This window comes from Arachis duranensis, chromosome 8, assembly GCF_000817695.3.
Source record: "Arachis duranensis cultivar V14167 chromosome 8, aradu.V14167.gnm2.J7QH, whole genome shotgun sequence".
Lineage (NCBI taxonomy): Eukaryota > Viridiplantae > Streptophyta > Magnoliopsida > Fabales > Fabaceae > Arachis > Arachis duranensis.
Window position 1 is genome coordinate 25,278,118 of NC_029779.3, and position 23,797 is coordinate 25,301,914.

At 32.4% G+C, this 23,797-nt stretch overlaps 3 protein-coding genes, 1 long non-coding RNA gene and 1 pseudogene across 6 annotated transcripts in view; 1 reads left to right on the forward strand and 4 right to left on the reverse strand.

Annotated features, from left to right (window-relative positions):
• The window catches only part of LOC127741223 (uncharacterized), a 10,994-nt gene extending 10,521 nt beyond the window's left edge, over positions 1-473 (reverse strand). Inside the window, exon 1 of the mRNA XM_052253293.1 lies at positions 365-473. Coding sequence (XP_052109253.1) covers positions 365-473 — 109 coding nt within the window. The remainder of the gene's footprint in view (positions 1-364) is intronic.
• A 4,786-nt stretch (positions 474-5,259) lies between these two features.
• Positions 5,260-7,934, reverse strand: LOC107461380 (uncharacterized). The gene is made up of 6 exons (XR_002366661.2): positions 7,745-7,934; positions 6,726-7,608; positions 6,026-6,101; positions 5,886-5,950; positions 5,695-5,792; positions 5,260-5,482 (listed from the first exon to the last, which is right to left on the reverse strand). It is a non-coding gene; the product is annotated as an uncharacterized LOC107461380 (long non-coding RNA).
• A 463-nt stretch (positions 7,935-8,397) lies between these two features.
• LOC107461381 (uncharacterized) lies at positions 8,398-9,268 on the forward strand (annotated as a pseudogene).
• Positions 9,269-9,552: 284 nt separating this feature from the next.
• LOC107461473 (uncharacterized) lies at positions 9,553-15,300 on the reverse strand. 3 transcript variants are annotated; one of them, XR_008002066.1, is made up of 4 exons: positions 14,981-15,300; positions 11,445-13,886; positions 10,797-11,324; positions 9,553-9,706 (listed from the first exon to the last, which is right to left on the reverse strand). XR_008002066.1 is itself a non-coding variant. In XM_016079971.3 (3 exons), exons 2-3 carry the CDS (start codon positions 13,749-13,751, stop codon positions 11,025-11,027), a joined length of 2,607 nt encoding a protein of 868 aa, XP_015935457.1. In that variant the 5' UTR covers positions 13,752-13,886; positions 14,981-15,300; the 3' UTR covers positions 10,724-11,024. The 3 variants fall into 3 exon arrangements, 2 of the variants coding, with proteins under 2 accessions (XP_015935457.1, XP_015935458.1); XM_016079971.3 differs by lacking the exon at positions 9,553-9,706 and having other exon boundaries at positions 10,724-11,324; XM_016079972.3 differs by lacking the exons at positions 9,553-9,706; positions 14,981-15,300 and adding an exon at positions 14,191-14,952 and having other exon boundaries at positions 10,724-11,324.
• Positions 15,301-19,861: 4,561 nt separating this feature from the next.
• On the reverse strand, positions 19,862-23,382 carry LOC107461502 (uncharacterized). Its single transcript, XM_016080018.3, has 5 exons — positions 22,932-23,382; positions 22,684-22,842; positions 22,272-22,599; positions 20,952-21,068; positions 19,862-20,353 (listed from the first exon to the last, which is right to left on the reverse strand). Exons 1-5 carry the CDS (start codon positions 23,127-23,129, stop codon positions 20,244-20,246), a joined length of 912 nt encoding a protein of 303 aa, XP_015935504.1. The 5' UTR covers positions 23,130-23,382; the 3' UTR covers positions 19,862-20,243.
• Positions 23,383-23,797: the final 415 nt, after the last annotated feature.

A 23,797-nucleotide genomic window follows, 5' to 3' on the forward strand; every position in this document is an offset into this window, starting at 1 on the left:
AAACATGCTTTGTTGAACCTTTCCATATAGGCTTGTAAAGATTCTTCGACCTCCTGTTTTATTCCCAGGAGGCTCGGTGCATGTTTTACCTTGTCTTTCTGAATTGAGAACCTCATCAAAAACTTCCTTGAGAGGTCTTCAAAGCTGGTGATTGATCTCGGGGGAAGGCTATCGAACTACTTCATCGCTGCTTTCGACAAAGTGGTCGGGAAGGCCTTGCATCGCGTAGCGTCGGAAGCATCAGCCAGGTACATCCGACTTTTGAAGTTGCTCAGATGATGCTTTGGATCCGTGGTTCCATCGTAGAGGTCCATATCAGCGCTTTTGAAGTTCCTTGGAACTTTTGCCCTCATTATGTCCTCACTGAAAGGATCTTCTCCGCCCGAGAGTTGGTCTTCTTGTTCATCGCGGGAGTTCTTGAGGGAGGACTCTAGCTGTAAGAGTTTTCTTTCTAACTCTTTTCGCCGCTCCATCTCCTCTTTGAGGTACTTTTGTTACAGTGGGTAACCGGAGATTGTCTGAATGGATGGCGTTGACTGGCCCAAATGTGTGAAGGAGGAAGTTTCCGTGTGAGTATGGGACTCGGGAGACTCCGTCCGACTTGTGCTCGTGAGTGAATGGGGGGTGGTACCTGCGAAGACACTCCGATGCCTAAGTTAGCAAGAGTGTGAGCAGGCCTAGAGAGTATTGGGCTTAGAGATACCTGAGGGGTGTCAGTGTATTTATAGTGGTGAGCCAATAACCACCGTTGGAGTAGTGTCGTATCTTTAGGGTGTTAATCGTCCCATTATCTTGGGGAGGTTAAGATATGGCTTAACGAAGCGGTTAGAGAGATTTTAGGGGCGGTTACTCATTTGAATGAGTGTTTATCTGCCAGCTAATCTCATGCCCGACTTCTTTAAAGCAAGTCGTGGTTGATACCGACTTCTTATATGAAGGTCGGTACTTAGCTAGGCTTAATCCTTTTGACTATGCCTTTTAGTTGGGCCTGGACCTTTGTTATTGGGCCAGGGTATGAACAGGTATATTAGTAAAAATAGTGATATAATATATATTTAAAAAAAATTAAATGTTGATGTGGAAAATAAATTTTATTTAATTTGTTATTATTTGTCTATATTTTTAATGTATCGATATGTATGAATTTATTATCCTACCGTAGTAAATACTATATTTTAAATGTATCGATACATATAAATTTATCACCGTAGAAAATATCAAAATAAAACTAAAAAAAAAAAGGAAACTCCTAGTTTGAATCCAATCATATCCCTTCTTTGATTTGCTCTGATAATTTTTCTGCACCGGGTACCTTACTCCTGCTGCCAAAGCACCTTGCTGTTCAATCTATTCATTATTAACAGTATTACCATCAAATTTACTTTACAGTGTGTTTGGATAAGTGGAATTTGAAAAGAAAAAAAAAATGTAAGAGATGAAATTGGATGAAAAACTCAATTTTTTTTTGTTTGACAAGAGAAATTGAATGAAAAATAAAAAAAATATGTGAAGTCCATAAAAAGAATTTCTTCTCAATCTTGCCAAGAAAATCGATGGAGATGGACCAACATAATTAAAATATCATATTTACTCTTTTAGTTTTAGTAGTTTTAATATAGGTTTAATTATTCTACAGGTCTTTATAGTTTTATTGAATTTTCAATTAGATTCTTATACTTTTTTTTTTCAATTGGATCTTTATACATTATTTTTTTTATTAATTTAGTCCTTGTTAACGTTAAACGTTAAAAAAATGTTAATAAATTGTGAAATTACTTGTATAATTCTAGGGACCTAATTGAAAAGAAAAAAAGTATAGAAACTTAATTAAAAATTCAAAAAAATTATAAATATTCAATAAAAAATATTTCTATAATCCCTATCTAATGATTTTACGACGTAAAAAATAGTAAATCATTTTTTAGAAAGCGTTATACTCCTTACTCTACGTAGAATAAATTAACATTCGTCTATTAATAAATATCCCTACCATGTGTTATTCAAAGTTTTTCAACAAGGACTTGATTTCATAGTTTATAAAAACAAAACTAAATAATAAAAATAAAAACCAATTAAAATTGTCTGATGATAAATATCTTTAGAATATTTTTAGTTAAAGCATAAATTTATCTTTAGTTGGAAAAAATATTGGATAAATTCTTTGTTTTTCTACAAAATTCATCCGTATACATTTTTTTCCTTTGAATGAAGAAAATGATTTTTCTTTTAAAAAAATCTGAATGACAAAGTAATAGGGAATAAATTTTTAGAAAAAGATAAATTCATTGCTTTCAAATATTAATAGACTATTGTATTCTTTATATTATTTTTTTTAGCCCTGAATAAAACTTCCTTTTGTATATATATAGTTTTTCTTTCCTATTAAATCTGTTTAAATTATGCCAACGAGTAATTCAGCTTCGATTTATAAAATTCTAAGCAGATTTATCATTAAAATAACTCTATTCTAATCATGTTTGACATTACATATACAAATCTCTATAACCTTTTTCATTAATCATGATACAAGTTTGCTTGGTGATGCAGACAAGATGAGATTATAACACTTAAAAGCCATGTATATTCCATATAAAGAAAAAAATAAGAGAAAGACGCACAATACAAAAAAATCTTGGTCCTAAACATTACAGAAACATGACCATTTTTACACTAATCCTTAAAAAATGTATCTATCGACATGAATAAGTAAGGAGAATGCACTTCGTTGGTGAAAACAAATTCAGGAGCAGCAGTGACCACATGAACATCATAACCAGCAAGGATTAGATGCCTCACCACCTACATATATACATGCAATTGAAATTGAAATTGCAATTCAAACTTAAGTGCAATGCAATATCCAAATAATGAATCATGAACGATAATGACAATGAGAATGAGGATGAGAAATGAGAGGTTACCTCCGCAACACGAGTTGCGTGGCCAAATTCATGACCAGTGACATAGTAAGCAAACACCATTTTCTATGTGGAAGAAACAGCAGCAGCACCATCGCCATCGTACTCTTTCTGCTGCTTCATTCCCATTTTAATCGCTACCATAATTTTTTAGCAGCCACACGTTGTTGCAGAGCCAATCCAGGAAGCAAGACGGAGTTGAAGAGCGGCGATTCGAGGCGAGACGCGGTGAGACAAGGCGAGACGAGGCGATGCAATGGGCAAGGCAGACAAGCAGAGCAGAGCACCTGTGGACGATGCAGAAGGGCGATGACCACCCAGCGACGGACAAGGACGACGCCACGGAAGACGACAGCAGAGTGCGACGGAGGAGAAACTCAATTCAGATCTTAGGAAACTAACTTAGGACTGGTTAGGGTTTTTTAATTTGGGGATAAATGCAAAGAGTACTATTAGTATTTTAAAAAATAGAAGAGATTTTAATTAATTATTTTAATCTAATTATAAGAATATTCGATTTTTTAATAGAATATTCTGTTATTTTAAACAGATTTGTGACGGTAGGGACTAAATTGAAAAAAAAATAATGTATAGGGATCCAATTGAAAAGAAAAAAAATATAAGAACTTAATTAAAAATTCAGTGAAACTATAGAAACCTGCAGAGTAATTAAACCTTTAATATATTATTATATCTTTCCATCTATTTTCTTTTAATCCAAACAACACACAAATAACTCTACTTTTCCTTCTATTTTTTTCTTCTCATTTTTTTTCTTCTTATTTTCTTTCCTTCTATTTTCTTCTCTATATCGGTATATCCAAACAAAGCCTTAATGTACAATAATTTAATTTAATAGAACTTAATTATTATTAGAGTGCAACTTTAATTTACTTGGAATAATTCATGTAATTTGTTATTGAGATAGCAATATTCGTGCTCAAGCATCTCCAGCGCTCGGAAAGTAAAGATTAATTATTATTAGACAACAATTTTTATTAAACATATATTTTTGTTATTTTTTTAGTCTAATTCTTTGTTTTGAATGTCTTTTATCATAAATAAAATGGATAAACCATAATTAGATTAGCTACGATAAGAATTGGGTGACATTAGAGAGATGATTACATGAAAAAAAAAAAAAACAAAAACATAGACAATTTTGTATTATGAAATACTTAGGAATTAGAATAGGTTATTTGAAAATTACTACCAACTAATCATTATACTGAATTACATACAATCTTCTTCCATTTATAAAAAAAAGGTTTTGCTAAGAGCACAAATTAAGCATATCATAAAAAAAATGATTTGTGACAAAGCAAGAGTCATCACAGAAGGAAGAAGCACCAAAATTCCAAGCTTTCACCGGAAAGAAGTATTCATTGAATAGTTGATCCTTATTAGGCTATTTTTCCATTGATTTCATTATTGCATATCATGATTCTTCTTGTGCAGTATATTGATCATTCTTAGTTAATAGTAGTAGTACCTCTTGAATCATGAAATTATCACATGTAGAAACTGAGGAATATCTTTTGTCCATAATAGCTACTACATTTCGACTTATTTGTGATGCTTTATTAGCCAATTATTTTCTCAATTTCTTCTCATTACTTAATATTTTGTGCCACACAAGTATTTCGCCTTGCCTTTACAAAAGGAAATAACAAGTTGCTAATAGAAACTTAACTATATAATTATAATCCCATTCTTTCTAATAACAATAACATTATTGGATGGTTAACAAAGTAGATATATAATAAGCTTAAGCTGTGACAGATGTTTCAATTGAAACCTTCTTAAAATACTTGACCCCTTCATAATTTTGAAACCTTCCTAGAATACTTGACCCCTACAGATTTCTCAGCAGCTTTTCACAGTTCTAGAAATGCTTCCTTCATATTATGTATACTCTCTAATGCATGATCTATTCCTGGAAGTGTCCACCTGCTTTCATATTATATTTAGATTTCACATGAAATGCATAGATTTGTATGGATTTAAATGCATACTACAACACTAAATGGACATCAAACTAGAACCTAAAACAAGTTTACTTTAATGCTAATCATTATGAAAAACCTAAAAAAGGTTTAACCACGGACAAATCATTGGGCCTTCACACTATAGTGGTAATTACTCACTTCATAATTACACTGATGAGCCTAAAGTAAACTTGTTTTAGGTTTTTTCATAATGACTAGCATTAAAGAAAATTTGTTTTAGGTTTTAGTTTGATGTCCATTTAGTGTAGTAGTATGCATTTAAATCCATACAAATCTATGCATTTCATGTGAAATCTAAATATAATATGAAAGCAGGTGGGTATTTCCAGGAATAGATCATGCATTAGAGAGTATACATAATATGAAGGAAGCACTTCCAGAACTGTGGAAAGCTGAGAAATCTGAAGGGGTCAAGTATTCTAGGAAGGTTCCAAAGTAGTTTCAATTGAAACATCTGTCACAGCTTAAAACTTATTATATATCTACTTTGTTAACCATCCAATAAGAACAGGATCAGCTTTCAGCAACTTATATGGCAATCTCCCATGAACAAATCTGTACAACAAAATAGATGCATATTTAACATCAATTCATTATACTAGAAGATGGACACATGAAAAAAATGACCAATTTGTAAAGGCATTTACCCATGAAAGTCATCCTAGTCAAAGTCATATCCAAAGGCTCCATCACAATTGCATGTATATAATTAATCGTTTATAAGAAGAAAAAGAAAACAAAATTCTTAATGAAGGTTAATTGAGTACCTTGAGACCAGCCATTGTTGTCCCATAAACCTTGTATAGTGAATAGCACAATTCAGAAACTTTAGCCTCTTCCATATCAAGTTTTTGAAGCATGTAATCTGTGCAATGATTCAATTAAACAATCACAACTTGAGATACAAGTTATAAGCAATCAGATACTGAGATCATAAAGTGTTTAACTGATTGATTACCTTGAATATTTTTCGTTATATCCGCTGATAATCCAGAACTAACAGGATAAAGGTATCATCAAGATCTGAAAATATAAAAATGTAAATATAAACACGAGAATGTGTTAGTGATGAAATCATCCAGGTTCTAGAAGTCTTACCAAACAAAAGACAATTGTATTTGGCCTTTGAAAGTTCCTGGAACTGATTCCTGTTTTCCATTTTAGACTCTAGAGGCTAAATTACAACCATCCAGCAGAAAAAGAAAAAATAAGAAGATAAGATAATCATCATTTTAGACACAAGAATGAAACTACTTATCGTTGTGTGAAGAAAACATAAATTTTTAATGAACTCTTTGTTGTACAATGCTTAAAAAGAAGGAAAAATGCACATTCTAAGAGTGCATATTAGAAAAGCAAATCAGTGGGGAGTGCCATTGAAAACTGACTTCAAATTCAAGACCATGTATATGCAAATTTCCAAATGGAAATTAAGACCTTAACATCAACATATAAGTAAAACAAGTAAATCCGTAAGAGTGTTGAAAATGGCAGGTTAAATAAACTCACACTTTAAACACATTTTCTAAGGGTTTAGAGTCTCAATCATAAACCAAAAAAGAAATTATGATAAATGAAAAGAAAGAAATTAAAGCACTCACATTTTTAGTAAAGAGAATATCAGAATGAAAAGAGAAACACACTACAGAATGGCAGATATAGCATAAAAACTAATGAACTTACAGGAAGTTTAAGATTTAAGGGAAAGGGAAAACAGAAATTTTTGTGCATAAAAGAAAAAATGTCTCATAGTTTATTTAAGAATAGGTTACACAAATGTGATGTTTGTGAAGTATACTTGTTCAATACACACTATATCAAATGTCGCGTTCTTCATTGAGTAGAACAAGCCACTATTCTTGTGGCTTTCTTTGTTGGAGAGGATAGTATCCGCTACGTGTGTGCCTTCTTTCTCCTTGATGCATATTTTCCTTTCCCTTCTCTCCATTCTCTTAAATCTGCAATCCTTCTATCTCTGCAGAAACCTTTGTTTACTGTAAATCCATTAGATTTTAACTTTTTATCCTTTATCTGCCATTCTGTAGTGTGTTTTTCTTCAACTCTATCATCATTAACACTTTATAAATTGATATTCAATGCTTGGTTAACATGTAAATTGAGTACATGTATGGTGCATCCCATATCTGTCCCTAAACTCTACAAAAACATAAAATTTGAATACAAATCTATGTAAATATAGACCGTCATTTTTCAAAGTAAATAGAATTTAATTTGATGGTAAATAAAGACTACCATCATGTTTTTGCTTTGAAATCAGCAGATTCAGGTTGCTCCTTCATCTTGCACCCCAAACCAATTTATTTATATAAAAAAAATAAATCATGGCAAAGATCACAAAATTTAAAACTTTTAAATGAAGTTGGAAGATAAACAACAATTAAAGATTCCAAACTTTGAGCAACCTAACTTCATAGCTAACATTATAGATTAAAATAAGAGTAAAGAGAAAGTATAACAGGACCTTGTTGTCAGGAGCATGCCATGAAGAAAAAGAAATGTAGCAGGAAATCTCCATGCCATGAACAAATTAAGATTTTGCAGTGACCTCTTTTAGTCTCTGCTGCTGCCGACTTTGAAAGCTCAGTGGCCATGTAAATCTGTTCTTGCTGCCGGTTAGATCTCATCGTTGACCTCTGGAATTCCACTTACTTGAAAATTCTCTATTAGAAGAATAATATTAGATATTAGATTAGATTAGATTTTAAAAATATTTTAAAATTCTTGGTGAAGTCGAATAATTGATTAACTCTGCACAATAATTTGGTTGTTTTCTACCACACAGAAGACACTGTGTACCTACTGAATTTTGGTTTCCACAGCCCACTTCCTAGAAACTCATGATTCTTGAATGAATTGAGCCTTTTATTTCCGTGATTGGTGCATGATGAATTTAACTCCTCATCTTTTAAAAGGAGAAAACCTCCCAATTGCAATTATGTGGTCTTTTTTAACATTGAGTTGCATTTTCTGAACAATGAACAGTAAGAATTCTCATAGCAACTTGTGAATTGTACTGGCATTGATTTTTCTTGATTGCTGCTTATTGAAACAGCAGTGTTCTTCTAATATTAATGAATTAGGCTTTAGAGAATGACTATTGTTTCTAGGTTCTAAGATGGTTGGCTTTAATTACTTTTGGTCCGAGGGATATGGTTATCTACTGTTGGGTGGTTTTAGCCTTACAAATTTAGACATGTTATTATATCTTATGCGATGCAACTTTAGATAAAATCCGATGGGATCTGGTGCATCAACGCTGGTTGAGTGCAGCTATCAATGTATGTGCACACGGTTGTCATAAGCAAGCACCCCCCGGCGGCGCTGCGAGGCTGCCTTAACTCTGCAATTTTGACTCGGTCTTTGTAACCCACACTTAAATAGATTCAATCTGTATAACTAATGATTTGAGTTGTTTTAATGATTTGAGTTGTTTTAGTGTTTTACCCTTCTTATGCTTGTGCTAAAATTTTTATTGAGATCTGATATATAATTACTTTTAATCTGGAACTATCATTTTCATTTGTTGTTTTATTTTCCTATGCGGTGTGGTCATAAACTCATAATGGAAGGTGATCCCCATCCAGGGGCAGACCAACTCATAATGGAAGGTGATCCCCATCCAGGGGCAGCAAGAGGTCGTATGTCACTTCAAAGTTTTAATCCTTCTGTTGATGTGAGTGTGAAGATCAATAATTTCAAAGCTTTTTCCTTGTTCTGAATATTGTGCTATTTCTTGTGATTATGTTTTAATGATAAAGCAATGCCTCTGTAGAAATTAAATGAGGAAGAAGCTAAACTTCAGCAGCCAGCTGCTGAAACTAATATTTCTAGAACTCAAAGTGGAAATGAGTCGTTTAGGTCGGTTTATTTGTCATCCTCGCTTTCGCTTTGGTTAAATGAAAATAATAAAAATAGAGAAGGCCTAAATTTGTACTAACTGTGTGAACTTAAATTTGATTCATTGTTTCAGAGAAAACAACTCTACAACAGAAGGTTCGGAACGTGTCAATGGCAATGGTGAAGAGGAAACAGTCTGAAGTAAATTGTGAAGATCAATATCCAAACAAATCACCAAAAAATGATGATGATGATGATGATAATCATTCTGCTCCAAAAAATAGTCTCGGCTCTTTCAGAAAACAAATGTAGATAAGCTGGACTGGAATGTTCTTCGATCCTCAAAAGCCAAACAGAAAAAGATGAGTTCACTGGATATGTGGATTGCTTACAAGAAGTTAGTTTTAGTTCCGTGACATGCTTTAGCTGTGTTTGTGGCTTTTGTATTTTTAGATATATCAAATTGAAGATAAGAGCTGCAAGATAAAGATATGATGAATAAATATGTGACCAATGGTTAACTAGCTAGGCCAATTTATGGTTTTAAATTTTGAATACATATACATATACAGAAAGTGCAGTCACTTTGAACATTTTTTGACTGACCAAGATAGAGAGATAAATTAATTAATTAATTAATTAGACTCTCCATGGTGGTATGTAAATAAATAGCTTAGTGACTAGTGGCATAGTACAATTGTTTGGTAGTAATTGAAAGGGCTTTACTTAATAATTATTATATGGTTATTAAAGAGTGAAGAGTACCCTAAAAGTGATGGTGGGAACAGAGCAAGAATAAGCAGAGTTAGTAGGGCTTATTACCCCTGGGTTTGTGTGTTTTTCACTAAAGAGCTTGTTCTCGCTGAGGAGTACGTCATTTGCATGGAAATGGAGTGCTTTGAGTCTTTGACCTTTGAGACACTGAAAAAGAAGGACAAACATTTAACATATTACAGAGGGAGGGAGGGGGAAATAGTCATGTTAATTATGAGTACAGAAGAAGAAAAGGTAAAACAGCAGTGCAATGGGCGGTGGCTCTGATGATAGGAAAGGGGAAAATCAGAGAAACCAGAACAAAGGGGCCATTTGTGACGTAGCAACCAGTGAATAACTGTGTCTGGATTCCGGTTATAGAAAAAGAAAAGGTTTTGAAAATGAAAACCAACATTGAAAGGAAAGGAGAATTAACTACTAACAAGTAGTTGCATGATTGGACCATGGCTACTGTTGCACAATTGCACCATCAATTCACTCCAATACCTTAAATGTTGTAACAAAATATATTCTTGGCTCTTGCCTAGATTTTGAATCATGATTAAATGTGTTGTGTGGGCTCATATGCTACACCCTTTTTGCAAACTTAACCAACACGTCAAAAGTTTGAATTGCTGTTTGTCCGTAAATGAATGATCAGCAATAACAAAGAATTAGTCATCCTTGAATGAGTCCCTATTCCCCAACTTCATATATGAATACTAAAGCGTAAAACTTTTATACAATATAGCACTACAAACCATCTTTACTCCCTAGAAGATAAACAACCCCCCCCCCTCTTTTCTCTCGATGTTTGAGCCCAAGAACAAGTTCAAAGTTCCAGTCATGAAAGCTATTATCAATAAAAGCATATGCATATATAGTAAGATGAAAACTGACTCAACCCGTTCTGCAATTTGTAAATTAGAAAATGCGATGAAAGACTTGAGTAATCACCATGGCAACAAGAACTAGCACCATCTAGCAGATACTTCCTTCTTTCAGTGTATGTGAGCCTTTGTTGTCACACCGTGGTGATCAAGTTTATATATATTGCCTTGAGATAGTAATGGATACGACTCTAAAGTCAGGATGCATGATTTTATTCATTGATTTGATATTCAACCAAGTAATAGATACAAATATTTAAGAAATACTACTATACTAGAGGCTACAAAATACAGCTTGCTTCAACTATTCACACTTCATTGATTGATATCTCATAATCATAGTTTATCAAACAGTACAATTTGAATACCTGCTTCTGTTGGAAGAATGGAGTAAAAAGGGATTATCATTCTTCTCTCATATTCCGCTTTGCCACAACAGATCAAGTCATGAACTTGTGAAGCTATTATCTATATGCGGTAGATTCGAGTAACTGATGCTAATCTCTGTGGGAAAACCATTCTTTTCGGGTTTCTCTTATTGCACATTCAATGCAGTTAAGGAAATATCAGAAGTAGACTCTACTCCATGTTTAACTTTAGACTCTACCAACAGGAGAGAGAGGAGGATAAGCCACATAACTTGCAGGAGTGTCCTCCGAAGTACCAAAAGCCTTTAATTCTTCTGTTTGTGCCAACATCATTTCTCTCAGGTTTTTTACTCCAGTGGAGTCTCTTGATCGACAAAGTTCATATGGCATCCTGCCATCCACTAGCGAAATGCAGACGGAGAAAGCTTGCAAGTGTGAGAGCGACGAATCAAAAGCTACTGAATATATACCAGGTCTGAATGGGGAAAAACTGAAAGCAGGTTGGTGTCCTTGGTCTTGGTCATTCCCCTGTAGTTAGCATTGATATTCACGATGCACATTAGTAACTAGTTATCCATATGATAATCAACTGCAATCAAAACAGAGAAAATAATTAGGAGGCAATGACATTAATCAACAAAAAAATACCTGGAGGAAAAGCTCAAATCGATCTGAAAGATAAGCTTTGGACGTTCCTGATTTTCCACAGGTATGTTTTTCATTTGCAAAAATCTTAAGTTTGCAAGCCAAATCCCAACCACCACAATCACATGATCCACCTGTTTTCCATCGCTCAATTAGTGAAGAAGGCCCACCATTACTTGGAAGACTGTGAACACCACCAGGAAGCACCACTGTTACCCCTACATTGTTTTTAATAATGTCATTTTGACAACTGCTCTGATGCTCGTACTTCATGACGTTGATGGCTCTAGGTGATTTGACAACAATAGCAGCAAGCTCATCATTTGGCTGGTAGTCAGTGACCTGAGAATCACCCTGCCTTGGCTTTACTGAAAACAAAACAAACTCTTTCGCTGAAGAGTTCACAAAGTTCTGACTGGCTGAATCATAATGGTGCAAATCAGAAACCTTCATCTGGGCAACAACATGGTGAATGTAATCAGGACCTTTGCTTTTGCCTGTTTGATTCATCCAAATTCCATTCTTCTTCTTATTTTCCCTAAAGGTAAAAAAGGTATATATACATTTGCATTCATCCTCTGCTGAGACAGGTAAGCTCTTCACAGTGGCTGCTAGAATGTTGCTATTGTTGTCAACAGCAAATGTGAAAAGGGGCTGGCCATTTTTCACAGCAATTCTCAAAAAACCTTGAAACGTTGATGCCATGTATTTCTTGTCCTTTGATGAATTAGCAGCATTTATTGTGGCACAACCTACCCTGTGGTCCCTGTCCGATTCTCTTTCAGGCATAAGAATAGAGATTTTCTCATTACTTAACCTGGAATTCTTATTTATTAACATTGAATCTTTCTGAGATGACTCCATGGAGTGACTGGAAGTTGCTGCCTTCGGTTTTAGCAGTGGATCCAATAACCTCCTTAAAGGGCTGGTCCTGCTTTTGGCAGCATCCCCAGCTCTATCATTGCCCGATATGTTGGACCTAGCATAACCCCTGACATGTTCTGAACTAGATTTAAGAGTTGCTGAAGAGCTCTGATGTGGCACATGCGAAGTGTCCTTACAGCCAGATTTGCTAGTAAAGCCAATGCTGATGCCTAGGCGGTGAAAAGGCGAGGAGCTTCTTGACTTCTCAGTAGTTACTTTCTGATTTATTCCATGGGGAGGCCCATTAGCAGATAAAGTTGTGGCAATTGTTTGTTTCCTTTCCTCAGTCTTTCTAGATTTGCATGGGCTTATTCCCCCTTTTACAGGAAATGGTGCAGAAATGGTAGAGGCTGGAACTTTGATGCTTTCTAGATCTGTGGGACTAGATCCTGACCCTTTAAACTGTGAACAGCTACTGCTAACTTCATTTGACAGATGACAGGCATGTTTGTGGGAATGTTCCTTAACTTTTTCTGAATATTTTGTCAGAGAAGGAGTTCCTAACTTAAAATCTGAGGATGTTTGCATATTAGGAGCTGCACAATGACTGTTTTGGGGGTTGTCTCTAGGCAAAAGAACGACAATGGGTTTGCTTTCCCTGACTGCACCCTGGTCAACAGTATCAATATTTGATTTGCTCAAATTCTCCACTCTCTTTTCCGATCCACCATTTTGCTTGTTGATTTCCAGCTTAGTACATGATGCTGTCTCATACCCACGGACATTTGGCAAGATGCCACTTTCCCTATCATTATATGGATTTGTACTTTCCCTTTTGCATACTTTGGGTATAATGGTAGGATAGTTTTGGGGAAGATGATCACCAGCTCGAACATGTTTGCCATTTGTGACACCGTTACTATGGCGACCTCCTCCAACATTCTGAAAATTCCCAACACCTCCTCCAAAGGATTTTACAACTCCAGGGTTCTCTTGCACTGAAGATGCCACAGAGTGAGATTGAATTGATGGACGGAATATCCTTTGACAAGGAGACAAACTAGGACCTCTGTTAGACTTACCAGAGAATCCATCTGCTGATGTAGAAGATGATGTATGACTAGTAGATGACAAGCTCTGGCTACTTCTATCAGGTACGTGCTTATAGCCACACTTCCATTGCTCCAGACGAGCCCAGTCTAGGACCCCAACATTCAAAACCTTCTCGTTAATATTTACACCTCTCTCTAAATAGCCAGGCAACTTTGACATGTACTTCACCAGCTCATCTTCCTCGCTTGCCATTCTACAGTCCTCTTGCTTTAGATGATTATCATTGGATTCTAATGAAATCTCTTCCTCACTTTTGGTGATTTCATGATGAAGATCAGCATATGACAAAAAAGATTTCTCTGGCTTTGAACTATCACTAAGTTTTCTGCTCATGCTGGCAGATGGTTAAACTATGTTCTAACCTAATATCAACTGCATAGACTTTCCGAACTCCCACTCTGGAAACAATCTACTACCTTTCTTCAAAAGTGATTGCAGTTGAGCAAATTCTTCGTCTCACCTTTACAGCTGCACAACACAGCTGGATTATATTAAAAGAAAAACTTCCAAAAATAGAGCTTTCATGCTGATTTTAGTGAACATGTAAAATTAAATCAATATAAGGGGAATCTTATACAACCATATTAATTTGCGTTGGTTAAATTTTATAACCATATGGAGTTGTGAACCAAATGCAAAACAAATAAGTGATATCGGAACGGCATTGAGTTAGATTTACCGCACCAACTAATCAAGTACATCAAGCTCCAGCGCTGTAAACAATTAACTACACTAAGAAACAAAGTAGGGGAAATTAATAAAAGAAATTAACCTCGGGTACATGCAAATGGAGAATCCCACATATGGTAGGAATGGATAAGACTAAAAAAATTGTAATTGTAAATAGTGAGTAAAGGGCAAAGGCCAGGCTCAAGTGTGTGGCTAAGTGGAGTTTTTCTGGTTTCAATTGTAGCGATTCTGATAACAAAAATTGACCCGGTTGAACGGGTAAAAAGTATGAGAAAAACAAGGGAACAAATAGATAACAATAAAAACAAATAAAACGTTCGTTTAAACAAAATTCAAACAGGTAAAGCCAATGAGAAGCATAGGGACAAAAACCTACATCAAGAGAACCAAAATATGCAGAAAGTAAAAACAAACACAAGTGGTCCATGCAATGCAACGAACGCAATCTCAAATTTTGATAAATCCAAAGAGATATAGCAAAAAATAAAAATAAAAAATAAAAAAATTGAAAAAATGAGCGACTACTGTTGATTCTGCGATTCCAAAAACCTTAGCCAGAAGTTACCGATTCCAAAATCAGCACTCACAAAATGCACTTTGCTATGAGAATCTAAAAACACCACAAGTCCACAACACTAGCGCCTCGTTTGGAGTTCCAAAAAATATAGTAATAAAACAAAAATGGAAACGATAAAACTCCACAAGCTGAGAAAAGGAACAACACAAACACCTTTTAACGAAAAAGCACTTCAGCTTGAATAAATTAAAAAAAACGTGGAGCTATGGAAATCGTAAAGCATTAGCTAAGATCAGAAGAAGAAGAATCTGAAAACAAAAGCAAAGGCGAAAACAGAAATCAGAAGCTCAGTTACCATGGAGGAAGGCGAGAGACGGGGAAACGAGAAAAGCAAGTAAAAGTGATGTCGTTTATAGCTTGTAGAAGAAGAAAAGGAGTGTCGGTGCCGTCGTTTAGCAGCAGAACGACGTCTGAGCGAGAAACCCCAGAAAACGCAGAAGCATGAGAGGGTTTTAGTAGTAATAATGGTAGTAAATAACTAAATACTAAATAGAGTGTCCTTCCTCGAAGTGCAAACGACAATGCGTTTCTTCCCCAAACTCCAATGTCTCTACCCTTGAAAGAGCTCTCTCACTTTCTCGCTATGATGCGTTTTCTTTTGTTTTGGTGCGGTGGAGAACGACCCGTGCATTTCGGTTTTTTCTGTGCATATTTTACAATAGGTTTAATTATTTATTATTTTTTATAATTTTTTAAAATTTTTAATTAGGTCTTTATATTTTTTTTTAATTAAGTCTTTGCATCAAAATTTTTTTTAATTAGATTTTTATATATTTTTTCTTTTTTTATTTAAGTTTTTTTACTAATTTTTTTTAGTTAGATCCTTATAAAATTAAGTCAATTATTATTAAAAATGATTTAGTTAAAAAAAATTAATACAGAAATCCAATTAAAAAAAATATAGAAATTTAATTAAAAATTTTAAATCAACAGAATAATTAAATTTTTACAATTTTAAACCTATAACACATATATTTAAAAAAAATTCTATGTATTGATATAAAATGACTTGTGACTTTTAATAAAAAAAAAATTGGTGAGATTTAATAAAAGCTGGATATATTGTTCTTTACACGTAAACCAAACATTGTTAAGTGGTGGAGGTGATAACGAAGTTAGTGCGTGGGATAAAGCCTCGTTTTCCTTTTTAGCTTTGCTTGTTTGGAATGAGGTAGGAAGGACAGAAGTGACTCAAGTGAGAGGGAAAAAATAAAAATAAAAAAGAATAGTGTTGGTAATGAGTAGAGTTTACACCAATTCTATTTTAGTCTTATCTATTCTCAACTCTGATCATAACAAAGAAATACAATATTCAATAATTTAATAGATCTCTGGGTTATAATTTAATATTTATATATTACTAAATAAATTTAATTTTTATAAAAATAAAAATACTAAATTTTTAATTAAAAATCTTGGTTTAATATTTAAATTTTGTTATATAAATAAATATTTTTTTATTCAACATTTATTTTTAACACATTATACTAGTAATTATTGTAGGATAAAAAAAATGTCATGACCAAAATTCTGTGTACATTATATGGATTTCTTATGTAAAACAAAAAAATCCTATTAATCATTTTTGAGTGAATAATATCCAAAACTAAAAATTCATTATAATGATAGATCAACAAAATTTCTTGAATTGTTAATAAATAACGGTAATTTGAGAAAAAAACAAAATTATGGGACATTTATATAAATTCTTGCTATTAATGTATTTGTAGCATAGATTATATGAGAGAATAAATTTATAAAGTGTTTAAATTTTATAACAAAATATTATTTTAATAAAAATAACTATTAAACATTATTATTATTATTAAAAGAGAAATTATTGGGATTAACAATTTTTAGTATTTTTAGTAATTTTTTGAGCAACATAAATATTAAATTATAGTGACTCTGACGATCAAATAAGTAATGATATTGAGACTTCCATGTTTTTGAAAGAGGCTGTATTGGCAGATGCCGAATATAAAAGATAAAGTGCATGATATATATAAAATAAAGTATATATTATAATTTTTTGCTTTGAATATACCAAAATTTTCTAATATTTAATTTAGTTATATTTTATTTTTAACTTTAAAATAAATTTTAATTTAACTTTGCAATAATATCTATTTTTATAGTATATAATTATTCGATTATTTTTTTAATTACATCTAAATAAATTAGACTTAATCTTGTTACTCTAATTCTAAATATATATTTTTTAAAATTTTATTCTTAATCACATTACTTTTTTTAAATACATTTAAATTCGAATAAGAATAAAATTACAAAGAATAATCAATAATTATCTATAGTAAAACAATTAACATTATTTAAGGATAAAAAAATATCAATATTGAGATGACAGAATTATGATGCTTCCATTTTTAATATAATATGGTATTATTGATTTTCAACTAGTTTATTTAAATAAATTATCCTAAGTATGACATTATGAATTTAAGATTTACACGTACTAGCTTTAGTGAATTCAAAAAGTGAAAAGATAAATATTATTAATTTAATTTATTATAAATATTTTTATTAAAAGTAATGCTACATGGCCAATAAGTATTATCATTTTTGTCTCGTACTTAATCAGTAATAATTTATACTCATATTACATATCTTTTACACACAATAAGCATCTAATTTACACCTATATTTATTATTTTCACTCAAATTTTTCAAAATTTATACACATAAATTAATAAAATTTATCTGTTAAATATAATTTAATATTTATGTTGCTAAACAATTACCAAAAATACTAAAAATTGTTAATCCCAATCATTTTTCTTTTAATAATAATAATAATAATAATAATAATAATAATAATAATAATAATAATGTTTAATAGTTATTTTTATTAAAATAATATTTTGTTATAAAATTTAAACATTTTATAAATTTATTCTCTCATATAATCTATGCTACAGATACATTAATAGCAAGAATTTATATAAATGTCCCATAATTTTTTTTCCCTCAAATTACCGTTATTTATTAATAATTCAAAAAATTTTGTTGACCCATCATTATAATGGATTTTTAGTTTTGGGTATTATACACTCAAAAATGATTAATAGAACTTTTTTGTTTTACATGAGAAGCCCATATAATATACACAGAATTTTGGTCATGACATTTTTTTTTGTCCTACAATAATTACTAGCATTTATAATAATTAATCCCACTAAAAACCTGCATACTCCTTTCCATATGTCATCTATTTATAGGACACTCAAATCTTGACCATTCTTAGTCATTGTAATCTTGGCCACCAGAAAACTACCCTCTATATATATATAAAACTACCTCTCTATATATATATATATATAATATACACAGAATTTTGGTCATGACATTTCTTTTTGTCCTACAATAATTACTAGCATTTATAATAATCAATCCCACTAAAAACCTGCATACTCTTTTTCATATGTCATCTATTTATAAGACACTCAAATCTTGGCCATTCTTAGTCATTGTAATCTTAGCCACCAGAAAACTACCCTATATATATATTAGATAGATGAACTCGTTCTGCATTCAACCCGATCCGACCCGCATAGTTGCTGACTTGCGACCCCTAGAAAAGAAGTGAAATTAATTAACAAATTATCTTATTTTTATTTGATTGTTGTTGGCTGAAAGGAAGTTAAGTTGGGACTTACACTATGTTTATTTAAGGTGAAAATGGGAGGAAAGAAAAGAGAGGGAAAGAAATTGGAAGGAAAATAGTTATTTTTCCTTGTTTGGTTGAGGAGAGAAATAGGAGAGAAAGAAAAATGGGTGAAAAAATATTGGTGGGACCCACCAATTTTTTTTATTTCTAACAATAGAGAAAAAATGGAGAGAAAACTAAATCTCTCTCTCTACTTCCAATATTATCCTTTTACTTTTTTTAATATATTTTATAATATAAGAGTAAAAATATCTTTTTATAACATTTCTTTCTTATTTTTCTTTCATTCAAACACGTCTAAAAAAAATAAAAATACACTTAATTTCTTTTCTTTTTTTTTCTTTCTATTTCTTTCATCTCTATTTCTTTCTCTTAGGAGTTAGGAGTTAGGAGGGATAAATGAAATAGTTTATGAAAAATGGTGGGATCAAGTGTGAAAAACTAATTTGGGCTAAGAGAAAAATGATATTTGGGCTAAGAGCCCACTAGTGTATAAATAAGTTGTTATGCATAAAAGAGCATTGTGCAATGACCAAACAAAAAAAAAAGAGCATTGTGTGTGTCGAGGCCTAGAATTATAGTGGGTGGACTGGTGGATGAGGATCAGCTTTGGTTAATGTTACAAAAAAAGTCAGGCGGAACATCCTCCAAATTTTACGTAAACAAAAAAATTAATTACTACATATTTGTCTTTTTATATTTCAATATATATTTTATAATTAATTTTTAATTTCATTGCTGTTTTTATATTTTTTTCTTTTCTTTATTAACTACCGGGGTAATGGGCGTATGGCACTAATGCACTATAGCAGATGCGGTTGGGATAGCAGTACCTATATCCCCTATGAAAGTCTACAATTAACAATTAGCAAATAAATTTGGAGATATAAAATTATAAATATTTGGAGGTTTGACCAAATAAAATGAAATGAAAGGAAAGGGAAGGAATCTGCCACCTCATGACCCCACCCACACACCACATGCACACATTTCAACATCATCGCCAACTAACCCCTCACTTCAACACCCAAACTTTCATCACTTACCCCCATTTAATTACTTGGGTTCATTCATTTATGTTATGAAAAAAATGATATATTAAAAATAATTAACAAAATAAAAAATATGTAAAAGATATCAAATTGTTTTCTTTCCTTATCTTATTCTATTCTATGCTACGCTAGTCAAAGAAAGAGAAATAATGATGATAAAAGCACAACAAAATAATTTGTCCAATTAGGTTGACGTGTTCTCCATATTCCAGATTCTGGAATCTAAAAAACCCCAAACTCCCAACTTGATTCCTGACGCCAGAATGTATAATTAAGGAGAACCTTGGTTAACTATGTGAATGAATTATAATAAACCAAAAATAATAATATGCTACCAATACATATACTTGCATCATATAATATACGTATATAATGGCCTGCGGAAAAGGAAAGCAAATTAATTAAATAACAAGATGAAGGAAACTCCTGCCACAACTTGAGCTGAATTATTATTATTTATTTATTTATTTTCTACAAAGGATTTTAAAAAAAAGACATCCTCCGCTGAGAGTCAACACCGCAGCTTAACTGCTTAGCCATACAAGTAAAATACCCTTTATTATTTTACACATTTTTGTATTCTTGTGTGTCACGGCTCTTGAGTACCTTACACCCTACCTAAAACAAAATATATTATTATAAAAATCCGTATGTATTATTGATCATTCCTAGTCCCACAATGCATCTGAGAAAAGATTCCCTCCTCAAGGACAGTTCCTTTTCCTTGCATAATTTTATGATTAAGATTATTTATTATTGTTATCATTATTTTCCTATGTGCTAAAGAAGTGCATGTGAATGTGCCTCTTTGTGAAGTGTTAATACGTCCACTCTTGAGGCAGAATCATATCATTCTGGATCGGTGCTTTCCGTGATTGCCGCTTCTCGAGTGAATACATGCCATCCCTATTAGTATTCACTAGAACATCTGCAAAATCATACAAATAATAATAATATATTTAATTCTATTACAGTATTATATTATGAAAAATCTAAAAAATCAGTAGAATTTATGATTTTTGTTTATTATTTTTTGTCTTTAGTTGAATAATTTTTTTGTTATCTACAGTATTTTTTGAATCTGAGTTGGACAAATAAGTTGAACATTCGATCAACCCAAATTTATTCTTTAATCTAGTAATCTAATAGCATATTTTTAATATTAATAATTAATTACTAACAAAAAAAATAATAAATTTTATTGGTCTTTTAACATTCTTCTTATGCTGTTATTAGTCAAATGAAATGATTTCTCCAGCACCCAAAAACAAAGGGGCAATAAATGGGGACATGAAATATTGCTATCTGCCATTAATTAAGCATACCATGGATATAGGAACACCCTATATTAAAGGATACGGCTGTATTTGTCTTTTTATAGTGATTACCAATAACTTGCATGCAAATCAAAGTATACAGTTGAGCTGATATAAATATTATAACTTAGTATTAATTATTAGACAGTTGGAAATTAATTAATTAAGCATATAGAAGAAAATGGTAGCTTGATAATTAGGGTAGGATACCATGGAGAGGAGGAAAGGCAGCAGCTTTGGGTCCAGCTGTGGCAGCCATTTGGTCAAAGTGTTGTTGCAAAGCTTGTACCACTCTCGCAGGTATCAGAACTGTGGAGCAACCTTTACCTGCTAACACAAAACTTAATTCAATTTTCATGTATTTGCAACTAACATGATACTAGTAATGGTAATGAAGTATTAATTAGAAATTCTATGATTAATTATAGGATTTTGCTACCGTGTGTCTAAGGACACAAATTAAACATACCATAAAAAAATTTTAATAATATTTATTTTGTAAAATATTTTTTTTTATATTTCAAAATTAATTATTAAATCAGTTATTTGTTGTGATAAGAAGAATTTAGATTTTTCTTTTCTGGGCAAAAACATTCTTTTTTTTCTTCTTATTATTCATTAATATGTGTTTCTTTAGATTAGCTGTGAGTTACTGTTGTACTTGTTTGTTTAGTTTAGAGATAGTTTTTAATGTTATCATGATTATGGCTCAACAAATTAAATGACGTAAAGTAATGAGTTTTGCTATTAGTAGAGCATCTACTTTTGCCGAAAGGAAATCAGGGAAGAATCAAGCATGTTAGTTCAAACTCCATTAAAAGAATATTTGGTCACTATTATCATGCAAAGTGGCAATTTCCCACACTATACTATAGATCTTCCCCTCTCTCATAGGTTTTTGGGGGATGAAACTAGGATGAAATCTTTTCAAGATAAAAGCCACTTTAGTTCCTAGATTACACAATTGATTGGAATATTTTTTTAAAAAAGAGGAATGGTTCTTGTTCATATTCCATTTCACTAACCAACTTGTTCAACAAGAAGGAAACCGACACAATACTGTGGGAAAGGACACAGAATCCCAAAGTGAATGAACCAGATCTATCTTCACCAAATTCTAAAAAAAAAAATAATCATAAAAAAACTTTTAATAAAAAAATATAAATACATATATTATTTAATTTATATATTTTATATTTTATATTTCAACATATATTTAATACGGATAGAATAGTTTTAAAAATCAATATACATTTAAGTTTCTACGCACTGCACTCACACACATCTCATGATACATAATTATCACTACTCCATAAATCATAATTACAGTGAATTTTATACTAATAAGTAATAACTATTTAATTTGATAACTATACAAAGGAAAAAGCAAGAAAGAAACTTAAACCACAAATTTTATATTAGTTGTAGTTTAATCAGTGTTAAAAGTCAAAAGTCAAAACCATTTATCTACATGAAATTTCTCAAAAGATAAAAATGATATATGATGAGATGGATTATGATTATTATTACCTTGTTTGGCGGTTGAATGTGGTGGGGGAGTGGTGGCAGTGGCGGTGGCGGCACGAGGCAAGAAAACTCCGGTGCCACCTCTTGAAGCGGAACTACCAAGGAAGAGTGCCCTCATGCCTCCACCACATTGCTGCTGCAGAAGCAGAGGAGCTGGCCGTGGAGGCGGACGAATCCTCCTTCCAAGGCCACCGCCGCCGCCGCCGTCGCCACCAGCTTTACCTTTCTTCTGCTGACACAAAGAGTCGTCGTGATTTTGTTCTTTGTCCTCGGATTCACTGATCAGTTTCTGCTTCAATGAAAGAACCTGCTCTTGCTTTAACCGTGACAACTGTTCATTGTAATCACATAGCAATTAAGTTAGCAACGAAATGAATGAAATTAGATGAAGCGTTATGAGGTGTGACGATCTTACTTCAATGGCTCTGATTTGTTCGTGGATGAGAGATTGGTAGGAGCAGAGTCCGTTGTTGGTGGTGCCGGGTGTAGGTGGCGGCGACGGTTCTTGAGAGGAAGCTTCAGATGGCAAAGGTGACCAGAGAGTTGATTGCGGTGAAGCCATCAAGTCCCATGACTTTAAAAAGAGGAGAGCAAGTTGTTAAAATGATAACAGAAAAAGTAACTGAAAAAACAACAAGAGAGAGAGAGAAGCAAGAAGAATACAAGTTGTGATGAGAAATCGTATTTGTCATGATGATCATCGTGATGATGATCTTGAAGCAAGAAGCGATCCATGTGGTGAGTTAGTTCCGCGATGAGATCATCTTCCTTGTGGTGTTCCTCTGCTGGCAGGTTTGGAGAAAGAAGATGTTGTTGTTGATGATGATGTTGAGAAGGTAGTGAAGTGTCATCAGCAGCCATAATAATAAAAGGAGATGAAGTTGATGATTATGGAGAAGGAGAAAAAGGAGAAGAAGGAGAAGCAGGGGATAATGATTACATAGTGTGTGCTCTGTTTTGGGCTGAGGTTAGTCAGACACTGAGACGTGCCTATTTAATTGGTTTAGAAAAGTGGGGTGTTTGAGTTGAAACCAAAAACGGAGACTTGGCAAAATCAGTGAGAGGAGTCAGGTGATGCTATGCTTTTTAAAATGTTTGGAACCGGAATATCAACCACCCTCATATAATGAATTTCATCGGAGGCTATATAAAATGATGGATTAATAGCTCAACAAATGTTAGGACTCGTCCAAATTTGTTGTTTTTGGCAACTACTTAATCATTCATTTAATTACTCTAGTTTAGTAATTTTTAACGTATTTTATTCTATATTTTCAAACATTAATAATTAACTGATAATAAAAAGTAATAAATTTTAATAATCTTTTATTATTTTTTTTAAAAGATATATATCAAATATTTACAAATATTATTTTTTTGGTGCAGTTAAGTATTTTTAAATATTGTTTTTTTATTTTGTCATAGAAAAAAAATAAAAAATAATTTTTTTATTTTTTAAATAATTAACATATAAAAATAAATATTTAAATTAATTAAATAATAATAAATCTTTAAAAATGACAATTAGC